This window comes from Arvicanthis niloticus, chromosome 21 (assembly GCF_011762505.2).
Source record: "Arvicanthis niloticus isolate mArvNil1 chromosome 21, mArvNil1.pat.X, whole genome shotgun sequence".
NCBI classification, from domain to species: domain Eukaryota; kingdom Metazoa; phylum Chordata; class Mammalia; order Rodentia; family Muridae; genus Arvicanthis; species Arvicanthis niloticus.
This window is the reverse complement of record NC_047678.1, coordinates 23,418,244-23,441,375: the sequence shown is the minus strand read 5'-3', so window position 1 is coordinate 23,441,375 and position 23,132 is coordinate 23,418,244. Positions and strand designations below refer to the sequence as shown.

Below are 23,132 nucleotides of genomic sequence, written 5' to 3'. Positions count from 1 at the left end.
CACTCCTTTACATTTCTGGTAAAGGTGAGAGGTTTTGCACTGTAAATTTTTTCATAATTTTTGAGAACCCATGGAGCGATATCATTAAAAAGGTTTGCCTCAAAGAATGGTTAATTACTTTACATTATAAAAAAAATTGTTGTTGCTTTAATACAAAAAATTAAGAGTTTGAATCTTTCAGTGTATATTATTCATTGTATGATATTTTATTAGCTGATCTCTCTGATGAAGTTTTTCTGCAAGCCTTTGCTCTAAAATAATGAGCTTTAAAATTTGGAGTACTTGTTGCTCCAGAAAAGATTCAAAGGCAATATGTTTTCAATATTTGAGACCTCAGCTATCCTAAGCAGATTGTGGCACAGAAAATTCCAATAAAAATGGATAGTTGGGGCCAGAGAGATGGCTCAGCTGTTAAAGGCTAGACTCATAACTAAAAATATAAGAGTTGAATTCCCAGCAACCACATGGTGGCTCACAACTATTTGTGGTGGGATCTAGTGCCCTCTTCTGGCTTGCAGTTGTACATGCAAAAAGAGAATGATTTGCTTTTAATTTGATTTGTGTTTAATGATTTTAAAGAGATGTTGGGCTGGTGAGATGGCTCAGTGGTTAAGAGCACTGACTGCTCTTCCAGAGGTCATGAGTTCAAATCCCAGCAACCACATGGTGGCTCACAACCATCCATAATGAGATCTGATGCCCTCATATGGGTGTCTGAAGACACCTACAGTGTACTTACACAAAATAAATAAATAAATTCTTAAAAAAAAAAGAGATGTTAAGAGATATTAATAAGCTAAAACCTCATCTTAAGCTTACCATGAGAGAATTTGAACCTCTGATATCCTCAAGGGGGATGCAAGTCCTAATTCCCCTTGACAATTAACTGATAAAAGAAAAATAGCTTTGCTGAAAGTAGAGTAAGCTGTTAGTTATCAACAGATAGATTATATAGACTATGATAAATTGTTGGCTGTTTGTGTTATTGCTACTCATGTGCTCACAGCAGCCCTTTGGCAAAAGAAACCATTAATGTAGATTCATCTTTCTTCATCTGCAAGTAAAGTTTAAACATCCTTTTATAAAACTATTGCTGTGTTAATACAGAATTATAAGATAGACTCCTAAAAATATTTTGGATAAAATGTTTATTCCTTATTCCAAATAGCAATTAAATTGGTTATTGAAAAATAATGATATTTGGCCTATTACATGGCAAACTTTTTAGGCAAATTTGATGATCATTACCCAAAAGACAAGTTGTTACAGTTTTTCTCTATGTATGCCTTTATATCATGTAAATTTGCTACACATGCAGCCCATAGAAAAGATGTTTACTTTATTTACAGATGCCTCATCTATTGAGAAGACAGTATATGTAATTAGATCATATGTTCATTTTCTTGAGTTTCCCCTGCTTCAACACAAATAATTAAATTACATGTTATAGCCACTGTTTGAAATGCTGACAAATCAAGCTTTCCATTTGTATATTCATAGCCAGTATATGGCTCATGATTTATAATTGCTTAAAATTGTTCCTTTTTTTAGATATTACTAATTTTCAAATTTTATTTATAAAAATACAGCTTGATTTAAGAAGCATGTACTGTTTCTTGACTTTATAAGACATTTAAAAGCTCATATTGTATTGCCTAGACCCCAGGGCAATGCCAGAGCAGATTTGTATACTAGGCAGATTATGGGTCTTACAGAAGCAATTGGCCATACAATCTTATTCTTTACAGCATCAAAATAATAACAGCTTGAGACAATAATTTGGCATTTCTAGAAAGTGTGCAAGTTAAATTGCAAAAACTTGTTCTCAGTATCCTCAGTTTTTTCATAATGGTGTTAAGCCTTGAGGACTTATACATAATCAATTTTGACAAATAGATGTTACTCATTTTTTATTTTAAAAAATTAAAATATGTACATGTGACTTGACACCTTATAGGCTTTCTAGTTGCAACTACTTTAACAAGAGAAGCAACTAAAAATATAATTAGTTATTGCCTATATTATTTTCCCGTGCTTGGTGTTCCATACTAGACTAAGATAGGTAATGAAACTGGCTATTGCAGTTATTTGACTACAGTCAAACATTTGAGATGTTTGTTGACAATTTAATATTACTGAGATTCCTTATTATCCTCAAGGACAAGAAATAGTGTAAGAGAGATTACAAAACTTTAAAATAATTTCTTCATAACTCTCTGAGTGTGGAGAAAGCAGCTACTGGTGCTTCTTCCCTGGTTTTATAAGAAACTCTAAAAAATTGGCTTTTTAAACTAGAAAGGGGGAATTATACCCCCCAAGGTCACCAAAAGCACACTTTGCTTTTGTCTTATTTGTTTTAAGTTTTCTGCAAACTGATGCTAAAGGTCAGTCTGCAGCAGATCACCACTGGCATCTGGTTACTTCTAGCTCATTTGCCAGGGTCATGTGGAGAGACCCTAATACTTGGTGTGGTCCCGACCTTGTTTTAATTTGGGGCCATGGCTCAGTTTGTATTTTTTTAGAAAAAGAGAATGAAGCCTGAAAGCTGCCTGAAAGACTGGTCCGTCAAGTGGACACAGATCTTAAGCCTAATAATTATGATTCTAATGTTGAAGATGGCTCAAAATCTTTATCTGCCAGCTGATTTAACGTGGCATATAATCTCCACTTTTACTGGAGAGTGTTTTTTATCATTACTTAAAGCCACCCACTATATACCTGGTAGCTAGACTTGTGTCTGATCCCTGCTAATTAGCAGTTGGATTAGATACTGGAATATTTCCGCTTTTAACCTTATTTTCTACATTGCTTGGATAATCATGTTTCTTTTAACCTTTGAACCTTGTATTTTAAGCAGATTGATTGCCCTCACACAGGATCACTCTCAGCAAGCTCAGCTATTCATCATGGCAGTTACACATTGCTGTGAAGAACTGCGTCTAGTGCATGCCCACAGGTCCTTTGGTCTGAATGTAGTTTTGGTCTATATGGGAAAGAATGTGCCAATGATGGCCGGTTAGTCAAAGATGGGTAAGAGTATTCTTGAGCTCCTATAGACCTAAGGCAGAGGCATATATCAATATACTATGTATGTTTTCCTTGAAGACAGGTAATATAGGAGTAATATAGACACTGACCTAAGTCAGACATGGTCGCCCAGCCACTCGAGCCCCTAGATGGGATGAAATTTTGTGCCCTGCCTAGTTATTGGCAATGCCATCTTAAAAACTTAAAGGGGGAACTGTGCCCTTCCCCCAGCCTTGAGCAGGCCTGAACAAGTTGTTTACCACAATAGACCAAAACTATAGGACCCAAGAGGCCTGGAGGCCTGCAGCCTGCTACAGGAGCTAAGAAGAATAGACCGCCTGTTGAACTTGCCTTGAGATACCTCCGGGCTGCAATCCCCTCACCCACACTGGCTGAATTGAGAAGGCGTTCTGGTGGCGGTGGTGGTGGTGGTGGTGGTGGTGTTATCCCTTATATTTGAATGCAGAATATTAAACTTCAGGCTTTGATCAGAATACGTTGTCTTGGCCCCATGTTTTCTCTCGTCCTCCATTCCCTTTTCATTCCCAGCCTTCCTTTCAGGTGAACCCAGTTAGCTGTAGCCGCTGGCAGCTACAATCATGCACTCACTCTCTGAAATATAAGCAAGCTCCCAATTAAATGCTTTCTTTTATAAGTTGACTTGGTCATGTGTCTTTTCACAGTAACAGAACAAGAGCAACTAGGGAAAGATGTCAATTGGTCAGGTTTTGAAGTTTCTAAAGCCCACACCATTCCCAGTTAGATCTCTCTCTGCCTTGGGTTTGTTGTCTTATCATGTGAGCTCTCAGCTACTGATTGAGTGCCATGCCTGCCTGCCTACTGCCATGCTCCTTACCAGAATGGTCACGGACTTTATTGCTTTCTGGAATCCCAAATTAAATGTTTTCTTTTATAACTTCTCTTCGTCATGGCATCTCTTCACAGCAAAAGAAAGGTAACTAAGACAGTCTGTTCTCAAAGTCATGGCCATTCTCCTGAATTACTCTCCTAAGTGCTGGGATTATGAGTATCATCACCATGTCTGGGTCAAACAGTGATATCTCTAAAGAAGAAATGAAGTTTTATCGTTTGTGTGTGTGTGTGTGTGTGTGTGTGTGTGTGTGTGTGTGTGTGTGTGTGTGTGGTTTTAAGGACCATAAAAAGAAAGGAAACAATGTATGATGTCTACTGACAGTTCTGGTGCTGATATTATGTTATATAGTTATAGTTCTGGTACAATTACTAATAATATGCGACTTACCTAGTTAAAACACATGTCCTCAACACTCCTCTTTAATGTGAAGCCTGTATTACTGACCTGTATCAAATGAGTCCTTTCACATTATAGCCAGTGGTTAACATACAGAAGCTTAACTGCCTATAACCAAATCCAGGCTCTGCCTCTACTGATGTACTTACTCATGGGGGAATCACTCAAACCCTTCCTCAGTTTCTCCGCTGTAAAAGTTGGAGTTCTGAGTCTTTGTATATTAATTCTGAGTTCTGAGTATATTAAGCATACCTAGATGCTAACACCAGAAAGTGCTTGTTACATTAGAGATTCTTCCCATTCTTGTTTTCATTTTTTTGCCAACCATAGTCCTCCATAGCCTCTTCCCCACACTCCCAGAGCCCTTAGCTCACATTCACCTTATTGGAGAGGCTTCTCCGATACAAAAGATTTTATTGACAACTGCCAGACATGTTTATTTCTATCACTGACTCAGGAACTCCCAATGAAAACCAAGCACACATTTGTGGTACTTTTTAATCTTTTCATTCTACCACTTGCTTGATAGTGGCTTTCAGATTTTTCAGATGCCCCTGAGACATGACATAGATAGTTTTCATTTTCGCCTCCCTTTCTCACTGGGACCCCTCTCTTCCTTAATAAAGTCCTTAATTCACTAAACAACACATTCACCTTTCATGTTACCTAACACTAAAGTCTTACGATGATGCAGGCTTGATTCTTCTCCTTTACTTAAGATACTAGTTTCATTTATATATTTTAGTGATTACAACCTATATATTTTAACTTCTAAATATCTCAAAAATGTGTACCCTCTATTTCACACTATTAGTGTTTGTTTGTTTGTTTATCTTATGTATATGAGTACACTGTCGCTGTCTTCAGACACACCAGAAGAGGGCATCAGATCAACCATTACATATGGTTGTGAGCCTCCATGTGGTTGCTGGGAATTGAACTCGGGACCTCTGAAAGAGCAGTCAGCGCTCTTAACTGGGGAGCCCTGTCTCCAACCCCCTATTTCACAATCCCCTATTTTATCCTGTGTTAGACTCCAAGTATCTTTGCCTTAATGCTACAAGAGACTCCCATTGATCCCCCAGCCTCAGTCTTTACTCTTTCCAATCATAGTTCTCCAAGGATCTGCCAATTACCCATGCCCCTTCAGCTTATTGTTATACTCTTGAGTAAACTCTAGGTTCTTCAGCATAGCACACAAAACCTCTCTAGGTCTGATTCCTACAAACTTTTCCAGCTGATTTTCTGCCAGTTTTGCATAAATGGACAAGCTAATCATTCTTTTACATAGTTTGTGACCAGCGACTCAATATCTGGTGATAATAAGGCCAAATGGATGGTCCAAAATGTGCTTCTTCTCATCTGGGGTCTGCTTTTGGAGGATGTATCGAAATCTAAATCACATGGTGAGCCTTCCAAACTCAAACTGCAACATCTTTGCTTCATTTCCTAGCCAATCACTCAGTGCCACACTAGAGAGAAAGGCGTGTCTTAATTCCTCCTTTTCTAGTGCTTACAGGAGTTGGGGTTTTATGTGGCAATGTGACATTGTAACTTAAAGACATTGTTTAGTCTTTAAATGGCATTGACTTTTTATGTCATCTCCCAGTCAGACCTGTAAATACTTTAAAACAATGACAAGTTACTTAATGACAGAGACTGTAAATGGCCCCCTAGGCTTGGTCACTTCTGACCCGCAGATTTATTTATTTATTTATTTATTTATTTATTTATTTTTGGTTTTTCCAGACACGGTTTCTCTGTATAGCCTTGGCTGTCCTGGAACTCACTCGGTAAACCAGGCTGGCCTCGAACTCAGAAATCCGCCTGCCTCTGCCTCCCAAGTGCTGGGATTAAAGGCGTGCGCCACCACCGCCCAGCTCCTGCTGAAATCTTAAGTAGGAGAGTTCCGATAAAAATCTTTAATAAGTCCTCTTGAGAAACTGAAAAATGTTGTCTCCTCCAGGCCTCCTAAATGGCCTACCTGGTTGAGTAGGGCCTGCTTCCTTTCGGTGGGAATGCTCAATCTATTGTCGACACCCTTACATCCTCCCAAGAACTGATTTTCCAGATTGCTTTTTAAAATGCAGTCATTTGAGTTTTCCATATTGGGCGTTTCAATGCAGGACACAGAGTTACCGAGTTTCCCACATGTCACTGGCTTTTACTCGTGCTTCTCTTCCGTGCATCTTTTTCTGTTTTCTTTAGTTGGCAGCATAGGTTAACGCATCTTCCAAGATTCAGTTCCATCTCTAGTTACTTTTCTCTGATCTCATAAAGGACTCGACGTGTCTTTGTGGATTCTTTGTGATTCCATCACATCTCCGGTCACATTATACTGTGGTAAAATATCTCATAAATTTCATCCCATGTAACGGCAAAGTAGAAGTCCTCAAATCCTCAAATGAAGTTTTGCAGCCATTAATTTTATTCAAAGTCATTGTTCTTTCGAAAATCGAAATAAAATGGGAGTGGGGGGGGTGGATTTGACCAAACATATATTCATGTATGAAATTCTCCAAAGACTTTTTTTTTAATGCAAGGAAAAAAACTCCACAAAGACTGAGTCAATACATACATGTCTCAAAGCATGACGATATAAATACACTAGGTAACTGGGTTGTAGAAACCAAAAACTCCAACTCCCATCAGGCACTTGGCGCTCCCCACGGCTCGTAGCCGATATACCCCTAAGGAACTACCACTCCCGTGATGCTCCGCGCCCCGCCGCAGCGTGGAGACTAGGGCCACGTATCTTTGGCGGCCCGGCAAGACCACGCACCTCTTTCATGGCTTCCGCGAACACCCGGCGTGTTGGGGATGGCGCCGGGGGCGCCTTCCAACCTTACCTCGACTCTTTGCGACAGGAGTTGCAGCAGAGGGATCCGACGCTGCTGTCCGTGGCGGTGGCGCTATTGGCGGTGCTGCTGACGCTGGGTGAGGCGGCCGGCGTTCGCGGCGAGGATGGGGTGGCTCTGCGCCGCAGGCCGGGGAGGCGGACGGCTGGGTTCCCTCCTCTACCACCCATCTTCTAGACCCGAGCAGTGTCGAAAGGGGACGCTGAAGTGACTTGGTTGTTGGGACAGGACTGTTTACCTGAGGCGCCCCTGTGTGCTTGAGCGCAGCGTGCTGCGGCCGCCATCGTTCACTCTAACTTTGAGCCACTTGTGTCTGAGCTGGGCTCTGGGCTACTGAGCCTCTAAGGCAGACTAGAAACCCACCAATCAAATTTAGCAAGCCACTGATTTTTCTCAGATCCATCGTTCTGTGTATACTTGAAGTCTCACAACATTTCGGGTGAGGGAAATAGACATGGAAAAGTTTACAATCGATAGTGACGGGCGCTCAGTGGGTTCCTACCCAAACTGACTCTAATCCGTATGACAATGAAAATAGTCCAGATGAACGCGTTTTTGTCGTAAATGCCTATTAGTGTCATTTGAAAATGAAGGCTGCCTTTCTCTATTTGCAGTGTTCTGGAAGTTCATCTGGAGCCGAAAGAGCAGTCAGAGAGCCGTTCTCTTCGTTGGGCTCTGTGACTCTGGGAAAACGTTGCTGTTTGTCAGGGTAATGCTTTGATTTCGACCTCGGTTAGACTTAATAGGGATTGTTATGGCATTTCTGTATTCCTGTCATCTTGCAGTTTATTTGGTACTGGAAACTTGTCAGCAAGTTTGGGACATGTTTTTAAAAAATATTTCATTTTTTTTCTTTTTTAATTATATGTATGTGTGTGGGCATGTGCACATGAGTGGCTGTACCTGTAGAGGCGGATGTGTCAGATTTTGTAGAGTTGGAGTTATAAGCTGCCTGATGTGGGTGCTGGGAATTGAATTCAGGTCCCTTGCAAGGACAGTATGTATTCTTAATCAACCTAGTTAGTCTTCTAGCCCTGGGAGTTAATTCTTGACTTACTTGGGAATACAAAAAGACTCTAGGAAAACCTGTAAAAAAACACACACACACACACAATGCTGTTAGAATACGTGGTCTGAGGATGGGGAGGTGACTCAGTCTGTTTTCTTGCCTGGCAAAAATGAGGGTCTGAGTTTGGATCCCTGGGACGTCCCTGAAAGCCAGGGCTAAGGGGGTAGAAATACAGTGGATCCCTGGAATTCCTTGGCTCACCAGCCTTGCTAGTTGGTGAGCTCCAGGTTCAGTGAGAGACCACAGCCTCACAAAATAATGTGGATGGCTGGGTGGTAGTGGTCCATGCCTTTAAAGCCACCACTTGGGAGGCAGAGGCAGGTGGGTCTCCTCAAGTTCGAGGCCAGCCTGGTCTGTAGAATGAGTTCCAGGACAGCCAGGGCTGCACAGAGAAACCCTGTGTCAAAAAAAAAAAACATAAATAAATAAATAAATAAGGTGGAGAGAGATTGAGGAAGGGCTCCTAACATCAACTTTCAGTATACATACACAAACACTGGTTTAAAATGCGTTATCAGTTTCTTGGGCTACTCAAAATATAATGGCTATAGGCATACATTCTTAAGTGTAGCTTGCTTTATTACTCTTTCTTTAAACAATCAATAAAAGAATAAAGGAAGCCCAATAACTTTTGCTGATTTCTATGACATAAAATAGTCCGCATGGCTAGTTCTGAGCAATCCAGCGTTACCATAATCGTGACAAAAATTATCCTCCTTTGACAGTTTAAGCTAGTGAGGCTTCCCTTTACTAATATTTAGTTCTATGTAGCCAATATTTTTTTTTAACCAAACATGTTTTACTATGGAGAATTCCCACTCTTTGGAGGGAGTAAATAATAATAATTTATTATTATTGTTTTTTTTTTTTTCCGAGACAGTTTCTCTGTGTAGTCCTGGCTGTCCTGGAACTCACTCTGTAGACCAGGCTGGCCTCGAACTCAGAAATCCGACTGCCTCTGCCTCCCAAGTGCTGGGATTAAAGGTGTGCACCACCACCACCTGGCCTTATAATTACTTGTGTGTGTGTGTGTGTGTGTGTGTGTGTGTGTGTGTGTGTTTGTGTTGGTTCATGTATATTAAGTGCTGGTACGTGTGTGTGCTCTGGCACATCTGTGTGGTGGATAGCCCTAGCCTCTTGTTGTCATGGTAACTCCACTCCTGGGGGGGGGCTGCGAAGGAGGAGTGAATCTTGTAAACCTTCTGTCCAATCAAATTTGTTAAATAAAGGCTACAGCCAGTGATTGGGCAGTAGAAGAGGAGTGGGAGGAGCCAGAGGCAGTAGAAGAGGAAGACCAGGGATCCATGAGAGGGTGAAGCGGAGGAGTTGGCAGTTGGGGGAAGCAGAGGAGGTTGGCAGTTGGTGGAGAGAGAGAAGATGAAGGAGACGTTGACCAAGGAAATCGCAAGTTGTTAAGAGCTCTCATAGCCGGGGAATAGTGTAGTTTAATGGTAAATCTGCCCAATCTAGGCATGCAGCATTCATTTGATATTTATTGACTTGTGTCTTTATTCTATGGACTTCCTATGGGCAAGAGATTTACCGCAACACATCTGTGGAGGTCAGAGGACCATAAGTGTTGGTCACTGCTGTGGCAGGCTAGCTAATATGAATTTCTGGAGATTGTCCTGTCTCCCCATTTTCCCCATAGGACTGCTGGGATTGTGAATATGTACACTGCTAGATCTAATTTTCTGTGGGTTCAGAGGGCCTGAACTCAGGTCATCAAGGTTGCACGGGAAGTGTTTTATCCACTGAAACATCTCCTGAGTCCTTGAGTTGGTTTTGGTGGTTAAAATGTTGACAGGTCAGTAAATTGGCCCCTTGCTGTTGTTTTAAAAAAATAATGTTGGGCCCAGGGTGCCACGTTCGGGTCTGTTCCCCAGCACTGCAAAAAAGAGAAATAAAGCTTGTAGTTAATTATATTATTATATAAGTTAAAAATAAATCAGTATGATCCTTTTCAGCTGTTTCAAGTAGCATTCATTTATTTGACCTTACTCTTGAAAGAATTAAAGTGTTATTCTTTAAATTGAATTTGGTGTTATTGTAATGAGCTTACCTTGACTCTTTTTTTTTTTTTTACAGTTGCTAACTGGCCAGTACAGAGACACACAGACTTCTATTACAGATAGTTCCGCTGTATACAAAGTCAACAATAACAGGGTAAGAGGTATCTGTAGAATGTTCTAGAATCTGACACTCTTCCTAGGTTCTACTGCCATGTCTGTTGCTGACCAGAAACAACTTGGGGATGAAAGGATTTAATCTGTTTGCACTTCCAGGACATAATTCATTATTAAGGGGAATCAGGGTAGGGTCCTGGAAGCAGAAGCCATGCAGAGATGCTGCTTGCTGGCTTACTCTTTGGTTTACTTAGCTAGATTGCTTCATCCCAGACCACCTGCCTAAACATGGCACCTCCCACTTTGGACTCAAGAAAGTGGCCCCATAGACATGTGCACAGGCCAGTCTGATGAAGGCACTTGTGTTGAAGCTTCTCTTACATGGCTATAAGCTGTGTCAAGTTGACAAAACTTACTGGGATACTGTGGCTTGTCAAGGAAGGATCTTCTTGAATTAAGTAGTCTGAAGAAGTAGGTATCTTTTGTAGCTTACTTTTATGAAGAACATGTTCTGCATAACAGATCTGTCCTTGCCAATATAGGTAGCAGATTAGTCCTGCCAACCCATCCTTGTAATTTATGTACAAGGTTTAAGACATTTTCTAGGGTATATCTGTCTAACTGTACTGACTGGGTTTGTGTGTCAACTTGACACAAGCTGTAGTTATCACAGAGAAAGAAGCCTTCCTTGAGAAAATGCCTCCATGAAATCCAGCTGTAAGATATTTTCTCAGTCATCAAGGGTGGAAGGGTCCATTGTGGGTGATGCAATCCCTGGGTTGGTAGTCTTGGGTTCTATAAGAAAGCAAGCTGTGCAAGCCAGGGGAAGCAAGGCAGTAACATCCCTCCATGGCCTCTGCATCAACTCCTGCTTCCTGACCTGCTTGAGTTCCAATCCTGACTTCCTTTGGTGATGAACAGCAATGTGGGGAAGTGTAAGCTAAATAAATCCTTTCCTTCCCAGCTAGTTTCTTGGTCATGATGTTTTGTGCAGGAATAGAAACCCTGACTAAGACAAACTGTGTTATCTTTATGTTTGAAAATATTCTGTTACACTACTTTAACATGTTGACTAAGACAACCAACATTACTATGAGTTTCAGTGGGTACTGGGTCTTTTTCTGGTATAAGTAGGCAGTATGTAGACATAGGACAATCATTTGGTTATAAATAGTTGTTCTTTTCTGCCTCTGCTAGCCAGACTTCTTTAGAAGCTGTCCCGTGGTTAGATTTTATTAATCAGAGCCTTGTCAGTGTTTAGTGCAGTTTCAGTCTTTTGCTTTTAAGAGCATCATGGTGATAGATATCTTTTAAAAAAAACTTTTTATTGTTTCTTTGTGAGTTTCTCATCATGCACCTCGGTTCCACTCATCTCCCAGTCCCCTCATATCCACCTTCACTCTGGCCCAAAATAAAAAATACACAAACAAACAAAAACCCAAAACAGAATAATTCTCATCCTGGAAGCCGAAGTGTATCACAGTGTGTGCCACAGTTACCCCTCTGCCACACATTTTACTTGCAAATGTTCATTGTGGTAAGTCATTGATTTGGTTTGAGATTTCTGACTTCTGTGACACCACATGATGGATGTCTTAATGCCACTATATTACATATTTCAAACATACCCATGAAGAACCAGAATGGCTTGTTGTTCACCTGTGTAACTGCCAAGCTGATTACAATGACACCTGACCTTTGATGAGTGAGGAGTGAGAGGCAGGAGGCGGGGGCTAGGTGGCTGATGAGGGATGGAAGGATAGGTGATGGATGAATTAGCTTTTATCTTAGAGACCCTCTTCTTCCCCTTTCTGGTGCTGCAGAATTATTGTCAGCAAATAAAAGGGTCAGCTATCTGATTGATTGATTGGTTGGTTGGTTGATTGATTGTTTTCAGACAGGGTCTCACTGTGTAGATTAGGCTGGCCTTGAACTCACAGAGATTCACCTCCCTCTGCCTCCCAAGTGTTGGAATTAAAGGTGAGTACCATACTTGGTTCAGGATGGCTAAACACCATACCTGGTTAAGGTCTCCCTTTGTAGTCCAAGCTGCCTTAGAGCCCAGAGTCCCCTTAGAGCTAGAGTCCTCTAGCCTCCCCATTGTTGGTATTTTGGGGATGTGTTGCCACATTCCATCTGGTCCCTACACCCTATCAAACTTCTGAGTCTTTTGATATTGACATTTTACATTTGGAAAGTTATTAAGTTGGTCATCCTTTTATCAGGTCTTTTGAGGGTAGTGATGCTGGAGATCCAGGGCATTGTACATGTCAGGACTGAGCTACATCCCAGATTGTTTGTAGTTGTGTGTATTTGGAGTGGGACCATGTGTGCCATAGCTGTGTCAGAGGACAGCTTGAGGGAATCCCTTCTGTCCTATCATGTGTGTTCCAAGGATCAAACGTAGATCCCCAGGCTAAGTGGCAAGTAAGTACTTCTACCTGCTGAACTATGTCACTGGTCCTGAGCTCTAGTTTTTTAAAGTGGAATGTTCCAGGGTATGCTTTAGACCTGTGTATGTATTACAGCTACTGCCCTGTGTAAGTGTTGAGAACTTATAATGTGATTCACCCAAATTGAGGTCAAATAAATGCAGATCTTGAAGATCTAGTATGAACAGGGAACAATGAACAGCTAATAATGTTTCGGTGTTTGCAGATTAACTGGGAGGCTGGAGAGATGTTGTATTAGGGTTCTCTAAAAGAACAGAGCTGATAAAATGAATTCATATAAACATATGATAAAGTCCCCATATATATTATATACATATATACATACACACACGTATATATACATGTGTATGTATATTAGACAATTTGCTGGGGAGGGACTGGGCAGGCTACGCAAAAGGGCATAATGAATCTAGAGGGTTATGTGCAGTATGTATGCGGTACTGACTTCTGCACACACCATGGTCATGGCTGACTGAGGATGAGGTCATTGTGATATGTGATGGATGGTTTTGATACATGTACCAGGCCACACCTGATGGTCTTGCTATCTCTGTTAATAACATTTATTCAATGAGGTCCTGGGATGGTGACTAGCACCTATTACAGTGTATAGTGAATTTGCCCAGTAGGGAAAGAGGAACTGGAACAAGATATTGACAAAGTTGGAACAGATAAATGGTGTATATATTTATACATTTAAATTAATATATTAAATTAGTATAAATATACATTTAAAGAAATACTTAAAACTAGAAGTAAAAATTATGGATGTTTCATTAAGATTGAGGATCCCATTGTAATTCATACTATAACTTTACATTGTTTGTGAATACTAGTATATATATAGTTTGTGAAAACTAGTATATAGTTTTCATGTGGCCTGCTTATACTAACATTGGTGTATTTCCTAAGCCTTGGATAGGCCATGTTTCTGTGATTCCTTCAAAGTAAAGTGTTACCATTCTCTTAAAAATGCTTACTGCTGGGCATGATGGTGCACACCTCAGATCCCAGCACTTAGGAGGCAGAGGCAGGGGAATCTCTGTGAGTTCAAAGTCAGCATGGTCTACAAAGTGAGTCCAGGACAGTCAGGGCTACATGGGGAAACCCTGTCTTGAAAAACAAAACCCAGCCAACCAAACAACCATTTATTAACATTGTAATTTTATGCATTTTCCATAATTTTGCAATGCTTTGTTCCCTTGTAATTATGTCAGGAACCATGCTTACTGTTTCACTGCCAGACCTTCAGCCATTGCTTTAGTTTGTGTGCGCATATGAGGTGTGTGGGGTATGTGGGTGTGGGTGTATGTGTGCACACACATGTGAAACCAGAGGTCAGGCTTGAGTGTGTTGTTTTTCAGGATGCACATTGTTTTTTGAGACAGGGTCTCTCACTGTCCTGGAGCTCACAAAGCAGCTTAGGCTGACAGAACAGATAGCTTCAGGAATCTGCCTGACTCTGTCTCCCCAGTATTGGGGTGAAAAGTGGGTCCACAATGGAGGTTTTTTAAAAATACAGGTTTTTGGAATAAAACTCAGATCTTTTTACCAACTTTTTCCAGCCACAATTAAAAAAAAAAACAAAAAACCTTTTTTCTGCGCCTCATGTATACTAGGCAAGCCTCTCCCCTCCGTCAGTGTCTACTCAGGATATCCTCCACAGACATCCATCTGACTTGCTGCCTGCAGAAAACATTTGCTCAGTTCATTAGCTCAGCTCTGGTGTGCTGATCTGATGGTGACAGTGTGCTGATCTGATGGTGAAGATCTATCTTGTGAACCTGGAACTGGACCGAATGGTGATTTGATGTCACTCTTGCTGTCCTCAGGGTAACAGCCTGACTTTGATTGACCTCCCCGGGCACGAGAGTTTGAGGCTTCAGTTCTTAGATCGCTTTAAGTCTTCAGCCAGGTAAGTTAGGGATGAAGTGACAGGGATTTGTTCAAGTCTACTGTGTCCATACACACGCTCACGTTCTTTCCTCTGCTGAGGTTTTGACACTGGTATTTTGGGATGTACCTTGGAGTGGCCATTTCTGGGGTGTTAGGACTCTGAAGACTTGGGAGCCTGCTTAAGGATTGCTTTTTCAGACTGATTAAACTTCATGGTAACCCTGAAGACACTTTTTAAAAATTTGTGTTACTTTTAACGATGTGTATGTGGGGCAGGGTATGTACACTTGTGTGCAGGTACAGCACAGGCCAGAGGAGGGAGGGTGTTGGATCCCCTGGAGCTGGGGTTACCATCGTTGAGGACGTCCCAAAATGCGTGTTGGGAACTGGACTCAGTTCCTCTGCAAGAGCAGAACACACTCTGAACTGTTGAGCCGTCTCTCGCGCCCCTGACTCTGAAGATAGATTTAATGATGTGTTAAGGCTATTACAATCTGGAAAAGGAATTTTTAAGGCTGCGATGAATCCTGGAAGATACTAAACTCAAAACATTAATCATACTTTTTTTTTGTTTGTTTTTGTTTTTGTTTTTTTGTTTTAATAAGGTGGCAGTGTCTGTCTAGCCTATGTTTCCTAGGCTGGCCCTGAATTATAAGCTTTTCCTGCCCCAGCCTCCTGGCTTATATAAACTAAGTGGCTTTTCCTTCCTGTCTGCCTGCTTGGTTTTGTTTTTTCCAGATGAGTCTCATGTACTGCAGGTTGACCTTGAATTTGCTATGTAGCCAAACAGGGATGACCTTGAATTTGCAAGTACTGGGATTAGAGGTTTGTGGTGGCGCCCGCCTTTAATCCCAGCACTTGGGAGGCAGGGGCAGGCGGATTTCTGAGTTTGAGGCCAGCCTGGTCTACAGAGTGAGTTCTAGGACAACCAGGGCTACACAGAGAAACCCTGTCTTGAAAACTCAAAAAAAAAAAAAAAAAAAAAAAGGTTTGTGTTCATACCTAGCCTTTTTTACTCTTTCTTTTCTCCTCTTTTTTTGTCATCAATAAGAAAGTCCTGAGTGTATGTTTTGTTTGTTTGTTTTTAGCATAGAAATGTTAATGTAAGAGGTTTATTTCTAGTTGTCTTGAAGTTGATCTGCTGGGAGTTGCTCAGTGAAAGGTTTGGCTCCATTGGACTTTATGCCCCATGTCTGTATTGGAAATCACATACAAATGAAAATGGAAAGCCCACCAGCACCTGATTTCTGCCCAGAATTTTTTTCTACTCAGAATCATACCTTTGACTCCATGAGAACTAATGTAACATTCAAGATTACTGATGACAACAGGACAAAGGGTTTTATGGTTTTCTTTGCTTTGTTTTAAAGAATAAAACATTTCTCTTATAGTAGATTCTTTTTGGGGGTCAGGCAGGGTTTCTCTGTGTACCCCTGATTATCCTGGAACTCCCTCAGCAGATCAGGCTAGCCTCCAATTTAGAGATGTGCCTGCTGCTTCCTCCTGCCTCCTGTGTCCTGGCATTAAAAGTATGCCCTACCATGCCTGGCTCTCATCCTAGATTCTTAAACATGTTCTTCAGGCATGCTAGCTGGAGCTCTTTGGCATAACTGTTACTTGTTTGCATGGATATAGCACACAGTTGGTATCCTCAAAAAGGCCAGCTAGAGAGGCCTGGCTTGAGTCTTCGAAGCACCAGTAGCTGTACTCTGGAAGTGCAGGTTTCAAGTCCTGGGTCTGGACCAGATGCTGAGGTCTCCTCACCCCTTCAGTAGTGGTCTGCTCTTGAAAGCAGCTTTGTAGCTAATAGTTTGCTGGGTGCTTTGCCACTGGTTGGTCTGGAGCTGTCCACTTCATAGGAACCATCATATAAAGACCTTTCTTATTATCTCACTGTAGAACCCAGCCAAAAGCTAGAGGCAGCATGGCGGCCCAGCATGTCTGTTCTTAAATCACACTAAATTGATACCTCAAGAAAGAACTATTTTTAGTGTAAGTCTTCGTGTCATTGATTTTTAAATTCTTTTCTAAAATTTGTATGCTGTAGTTTTAAACGCTTTCTTCATGTTTGCTATCTAACATTGATTAAAAAGTAAGGAAAATTTGTATGATACATTTCAATGATGTGAAGACATATTTTGATAACTGAATTTGGAAAGCATCTTGGAGATGATGTTATGATGGTTTAATTGGCAGTCCTGTGCCTGAGGTATTACTGTTTCTTTTGACTGGCATTCAAGCCTCCTTTTTGTCGAGCTTGTCTAGACGTAGATTTTGTCATTGTTTCTTGCCACAAGTGGATGGTGTTGAGCAATCTGTCATAAATGAGAATGTGATTTTTATTCCTCAGACAATTGAGACATATCTAGAACTGCTAAATTTGGCCATGATTGGGTGTTCTTTTCTCCTTTTCCCTCTTGTTGGGCACTGTGGTGCACACTACTTAGGAGAGGCAGAAGGATGGCAACTTTGAGACCTGCCTAAGCTGTCTAGTCAAAGTGTCTGAAGAACAGCTCTTTTTCTTTTTCCATTGTCACATTTTAGAGTTTGTAGTATAATTATACTGTTATCCAAGTATTTTGGATAAATAGAATATTCAGCATATAAAGATAAAGCTAAGTTAACAGAGGCTTCAGTCATAAAGCTGTTAAATTGAAAACACTTACTATAACGTATGACATTTTTCTTTTTAAGATTTCTTTTTTTGTTGTTGTTGTTTTGTTTTTGTTTTTGTTTTTGCTTTCGAGACAGGGTTTCTCTGTGTAGCCCTGGCTGTCCTGGAACTCACTCTGTAGACCAGGCTGGCCTTGAACTCAGAAATCTGCCTGCCTCTGCCTTCCAAGTGCTAACTAAGATTTCTATTTAAAATTTGGTTGCATGTATCTGTTCGTATGTTTGTGCATGGTGTATATGCAGGTATCCAAAGGACCAGATCATGGTGCTGGATCCCCTGGACTGGAGTTACACGCAGTAGTGAGCTGTGTGATGTGGGTCCTGAGAACTAGCCTGGGTCCTCTACAAGAGCAAAAAGTAGTCTTACTATGACCCCTAATTTGACATTAAAAAAAATTCTTCTTTGTGACCTAAGATTGTTTTCCCATCTGCTGACTTAAAAGTATATTAATTTTTCTTTTTATGGATTCCTGCCCCATTTTAAACAATAAAAAACAGTATCTAATCAGGACCCATTTCTTTTTCATGAACCATAAGCAGCTGTGTTTTGAGCTTCCTCAGACCCTTGTGTTATTTTTCAGTGTGTCATGAAGTTGCTGTCTTTCATTTGAAGCTACTTTTATTTGGCCCTCTATTTTTGTTTTAGCTGCATGTGAGGTCCTAGGTGGCAGCTCTTCCAGTGATCCCATGGAGACTGCTGACCCACACATCTGCTCTCACAGAGACTGCTGTTGCCAGTGTAACTGTCATTTCCCTATGAGCCATCTGTCTTTGGATTTGTGGTGTTTGGGATCCAAGTGTACCACCCTACACAGAAGGGTCTTACCGTCTGTTAGGTGCGGGGTTAACAGACCCTGGTGGGCAGCTAGACCGACCACCCTGTGCAAAGCATGCCACTCAAAGGTAGTCTAATGGAGACTGAGTCTGGAAAGTAATTCCAAAGAAACTGAAACATCTGGTCTCCATGCCTCACTGCTACAAGGCACAAGTGGACACTCTACAGGATAAGGGTCCCAAGTGAAAGATTAACATAAATATCAGGCCCTGTGATTGCAAAAAATGACACTGCCTGATGTCTCAGGCATGGCCCTTCATGCCTGATGTCTCACTTGTCACAGCACGGCCCTTCTCTCTGCCCTAGCTCTTCCATAGTTTATCTAACAGATCCTTCTCCCTTGAGTGTTGTGTCAGCCCTGAGATCTGCTACCTAGTTTGCTGTGTTCATTTCAGCTGAAAGAACCTCTGCTTAGTTTCCACTGAGTTGTTAATTTTATTTACTATTTTTATAATGTGTTCCTTTAAAAATACCCTTTAAAAGTCCACCTGTTTCTTTTTATCTGCTTCTAGTGATAATCCTCTAAAATAATTGTAAACATGTATTATGACTTTTTTGTTGCTTTTTGGAGGCAGAATTTCATGTAGTTCAGCCTGACCTTAAACCAAAAATGACCTTGAGTTTTTGATCTGCCTCTACCTCCTCAGCACTAGGATTACAGGTGAACACTCGGCTTGGTTTTATGCTGGCTGGGATGGCATATAAGGCTGTGTCTACTATGCAAGCACTCTGCTAACTGAGATACATGTCCAGCCCATAAACATGTGATCTGTAGACTGCTCTGAACTCCAGTTTGGGGAGTGCTAGTTAATCTCTCTTATAATTGCATATTTTCATCAATGTTTTAATACTTCCTTCAAGAGAATGGGTGTCATTGATGAGGTTGGCGGTCTTTGTTATTGTAGGACATGAAAGGCCGGCTCCACACACTATTTTCACTTGTTAGTACCATTGGGGTTTGATGAATATGGTCTGATTTTTTTATATAGTCTTTTGCTTAGGGCTTTTATTCCAAGGGATAGTGTCCACTTATGCCTTATAGTTGTAGCCATTGGAGACCAGATGCTTTAATTTCTTTGAAATTATTTTCTAACCATAGCCTCCAGTAGACTGCCTTTGAGTTGGAGGCTTTGTGTAAGGCATTTGGTCCAGTGTCTCATACCCTGTTAACCATCACACATTCTCTCCACCCAGGCTTCAAACCCCTGACCCCTAGGACCTGTCGTCTGAGGTTCCCATGCATTACCTCTGAGGTCAGGTCCCACATTGTCATGATTCTTCCTCCCAAGAGTGTTCTGTCTTCCACTTAGTCACCAAAAGTCTTCACAAGCACAAGCTTCACAGGGCAGTGTGCCCTCATCCCTTTTCTCTGTGACCTGGCTTCCCCATCCACCCCTGCCTGTGTGCTCTTCCTGAGATGTGTTTTATCTGTTTGTACCTTCAGGGTACTCCCTTTCCCTAGTCTGTGCCAGTTTTTGTTTGTTTTGTCTACTCAGCTTTACTTTAGTCTCCGTCTTTGTTCTCACTCTGTTGTGGGTACATTCTGCCCTGGTGTTCTTCACATAGATCTGTTGAATGGTTTCCTGGCCCTTGAGAGCAGAAGTCAATTCTTGTATCCTTTTAGCGTCATCATGTTTTGGTTTTGTTTTGTTTTTTTACTTAAAGCGTGTGTGTGCGCGTGTTGTGATGGAGGGATCCTGTTTTGTGGCTCCTGCTTGCTGTTGTGTGCTCATGTGTCCCTTCTGTTTAACCGTCCCTGCAGGGCTGTGGTGTTTGTGGTGGACAGTGCAACATTCCAGCGGGAGGTGAAAGATGTGGCTGAGTTTCTGTACCAGGTCCTCATCGACAGCATGGCTCTGAAGAACGCACCGTCCTTTTTAATAGCCTGCAATAAGCAAGGTGCTTTGTGGCAATGGGTCCGCTGGGACAGTTGTGAGTTACCATATAGATGCTGGGACTTGAACCCTGGTCCTCTGGAAGAGCAGCCAGTGCTGTAATCACTGAGCCATCTCTAGTTCCAGCCAGCTGCTTTTATTTTGTATAAGGAGGGCAGTCAATACTGATTTGGCGTGGGCTTTATGCCCTCCTGGGCTCACTGGGAGTGTGTGAGCTTTCTCTTTAAAGGGTTGATATGGTGTTTTGTATTGAAAGTTCTTATCAGATGTCAGGAATGGTGCGTGTCTGCTTGATTTCTTTAATTGGACTAGACAGGTTAAGTATTAAAGGCTTGTAAGCTGTGGAAAACTTAAACTTAATTACTTTTAGGTCATTAGCACTAAAACAATATTTTGTTGTATTTTATGTTTTAAAGCATTTTTTAAAAACCTGCAAATAGAGCATTTATGTTGACAGAAAGAAATAGTGATAAAAGGTGTTTTAACAAAGGAATGGGGGATGAACTTCTTAGTATAAATAGGAATTTTCTTTCTGTGCTAGAAGTCTAGGGAGAAGACATATTCTGGTTTAAACTAGAATAATGCTCTTTTTTCTTCACAGATATCGCAATGGCAAAATCAGCAAAGTTAATTCAGCAGCAGCTTGAAAAGGAACTGTAAGTGGGATGTGCCCCTGGTGGAGTGTCCTTCTGTGGCAGAGTTGACGGGTTGAGTCATACACAGCTTTGGTTCCCATGACAATCAGAGCTATAGTCAGGGTAGTATGGAGTATATGTGTTAAAGGAATTAATCGAATTGTAAGACATGGGATGTCTGTAGCTATTTAAAGTTTTCAGGAGTGCTGGGAAAGGTGTTATGACACATGCCCGCCCTGCTTGTAATTTTAGTATTTATAAAGTTTAGTCCTTGGCCAGAAGTCTGCAAACATGTGGCTTATGTGCTGTACAGGACCAGCAACTGGCAGTAAAGTGGCTTAGTTTGGGAAGGTTTCCCTACTTACAGATAAACAGGACAGATGAGACTTTAAAGTGTGTGGATGTGTGAGCTTCATATCCAAGAAAACTCAATAAAAAGTAAGCTCCCGACCCACCCATTCTGAAGTTTCAGAACCTTGAGTTTTATAATGTAGCATACATTTAAAACTATTTTCAATGCTGTCATTCAGGAGACCTTAGAAGTAGGTATAGGCTTCAAAGAGCTGCTGTGACCTGGGTCTCCTAACCTACTGGTGTCTGGCTAACATGGGTTGGACCCATCTCCCCCGTCTGTCTGAAACAGTGGGGGTCCATGGATATAAAGGACAAGCTGGCAGTGTCAATACCCACTGGTGTTTATCTCATCAGATTTAGGAACTGATAGGAATTTATGGCTTTGTTGCTTCTGACTTGTCCCTTTGCCCCCAGCAACACCTTACGAGTCACCCGGTCTGCTGCTCCCAGCACACTGGACAGTTCCAGTACCGCACCTGCTCAGTTGGGAAAGAAAGGCAAAGAATTTGAATTCTCTCAGTTGCCCCTCAAAGTGGAGTTCCTGGAGTGTAGTGCCAAGGGTGGACGAGGGGACGCTGGCTCTGCTGACATCCAGGACTTGGAGAAGTGGCTGGCCAGGATCGCCTGAGGAGCATCGCTGGTCACAAACCTTGGTCCTGTGAGACTGACTCGCAGTTTGGGAAAGGGCTGTGGTGGTGTGGACAGATAAAGAGGGGACGTGTCACTGTAGCATTTCTTGAGTTCTTGAAACACTTCTACCAGCTTGAGAGTTTCCCTCCCCATCAGCTCCTTTCTCAACTTTTGACTTAATTCCCATACCCTCCCTTTGTTAGGTGTGAGACATAACAGAGAGGGCATCACCATGAGAGTAGGGGATCATCTGAGAAGTCCCTGTCTCCTGCCTCTGCATTGGTCCCTTTTCCTAGGACCAGATCTGCCTGTTTATGGAATAAGTTAATTTTCAGTTGCCCCTGGTATTTTGGCATAATACATTATCAGTTCTTAGTGAAGTCTGGGATGGTAAGACAGCTTCAAAACCACAGGGTACAGCTGACAGTGTGTTCTTCATGGGCTCAATGACCTGTCTCCATCTTAGGTTCAAAAGCTGCCGGAACCCCGAAGAGTCACCCTCACATGGTGGCTCTAAGAGCCACATCCCCAGACACTCATGGTGTGTGATTTCTAGAGGTTCCGTTGGGGAAAGCTGGGAGACAGCACACTGCTGCCATGGGCATGCGTGAGCCTAGGCTGTCCCCTGTGCTACTTGCTGAGCTCCTGTTGTGTCACTCCAGCTAGAATGCTGTGGAACAATACAAACCGAAGATGTCCACTGTGCATTTTTAATATGTATTCGTTCATGCTTTAGAAAAATGTTGCCTTTTTAAAGTGATGCTGTTGTCAACATTTGTGTTCTTATTGCTTTTATAAATGACTGGTATCTTCATAAATAACTATCGAAAGCACTAAGTCAAATGATGAGTACAAGTGGGAACCTGAGCTAGAATTCAAGCCTAGCTCCGGGTTACTGAGCCTACAGATCACAGCATATAGACTCTTCCTCTCATCTCCCACTCACTGAGGCCTCACTAACCATCAGAGCAGTGACTGGTGTACAGTGCTCTGGGAACATGTGCAGGAGCATCTGGGCTGGCCTTGACCAGTGAGAGTGACAGGATAAATACATGGGTGTTCTCTGGACAGTCTAGCCCAAGCCTCTGCCTGCTGACACATGGCCTCCCTGTGGGTCACTTGGGCTGACAATACAATCCCACAATTCTTATCATAAATACTCAGCTCCCCCCCTAAAATATCTACTGGCCTTGCTTATGGTGTATGAGACAGATACAGCACAGAATAGATAAGTCATGAGATGACTGTCAGTCCTCACTGGGAAGCAGTATTGCCGCTAGGGTTCTTACTGCCCTTTGGACACTGCTGTTCATGTTAGTCACAGAGCATGATGAAGGGCGTTCACATTACAGTAGGTACTCATGAAAAAAAATGTGAAAGAAATGTTAGAAATGTTAAAATGTGTTAGAAA

The 23,132-nt window shown here is 41.8% G+C and overlaps 1 protein-coding gene across 1 annotated transcript; it reads left to right on the top strand.

The window, feature by feature from the left end:
• Positions 1-6,980: 6,980 nt before the first annotated feature.
• On the top strand, positions 6,981-22,493 carry Srprb (SRP receptor subunit beta). Its single transcript, XM_076918108.1, has 7 exons — positions 6,981-7,234; positions 7,770-7,864; positions 10,313-10,390; positions 14,636-14,718; positions 19,970-20,106; positions 20,704-20,758; positions 21,506-22,493. The coding sequence occupies exons 1-7, from the start codon at positions 7,087-7,089 to the stop codon at positions 21,717-21,719; spliced, it is 810 nt and encodes a 269-aa protein (XP_076774223.1). The 5' UTR covers positions 6,981-7,086; the 3' UTR covers positions 21,720-22,493.
• The last annotated feature ends 639 nt before the right edge of the window (positions 22,494-23,132 follow it).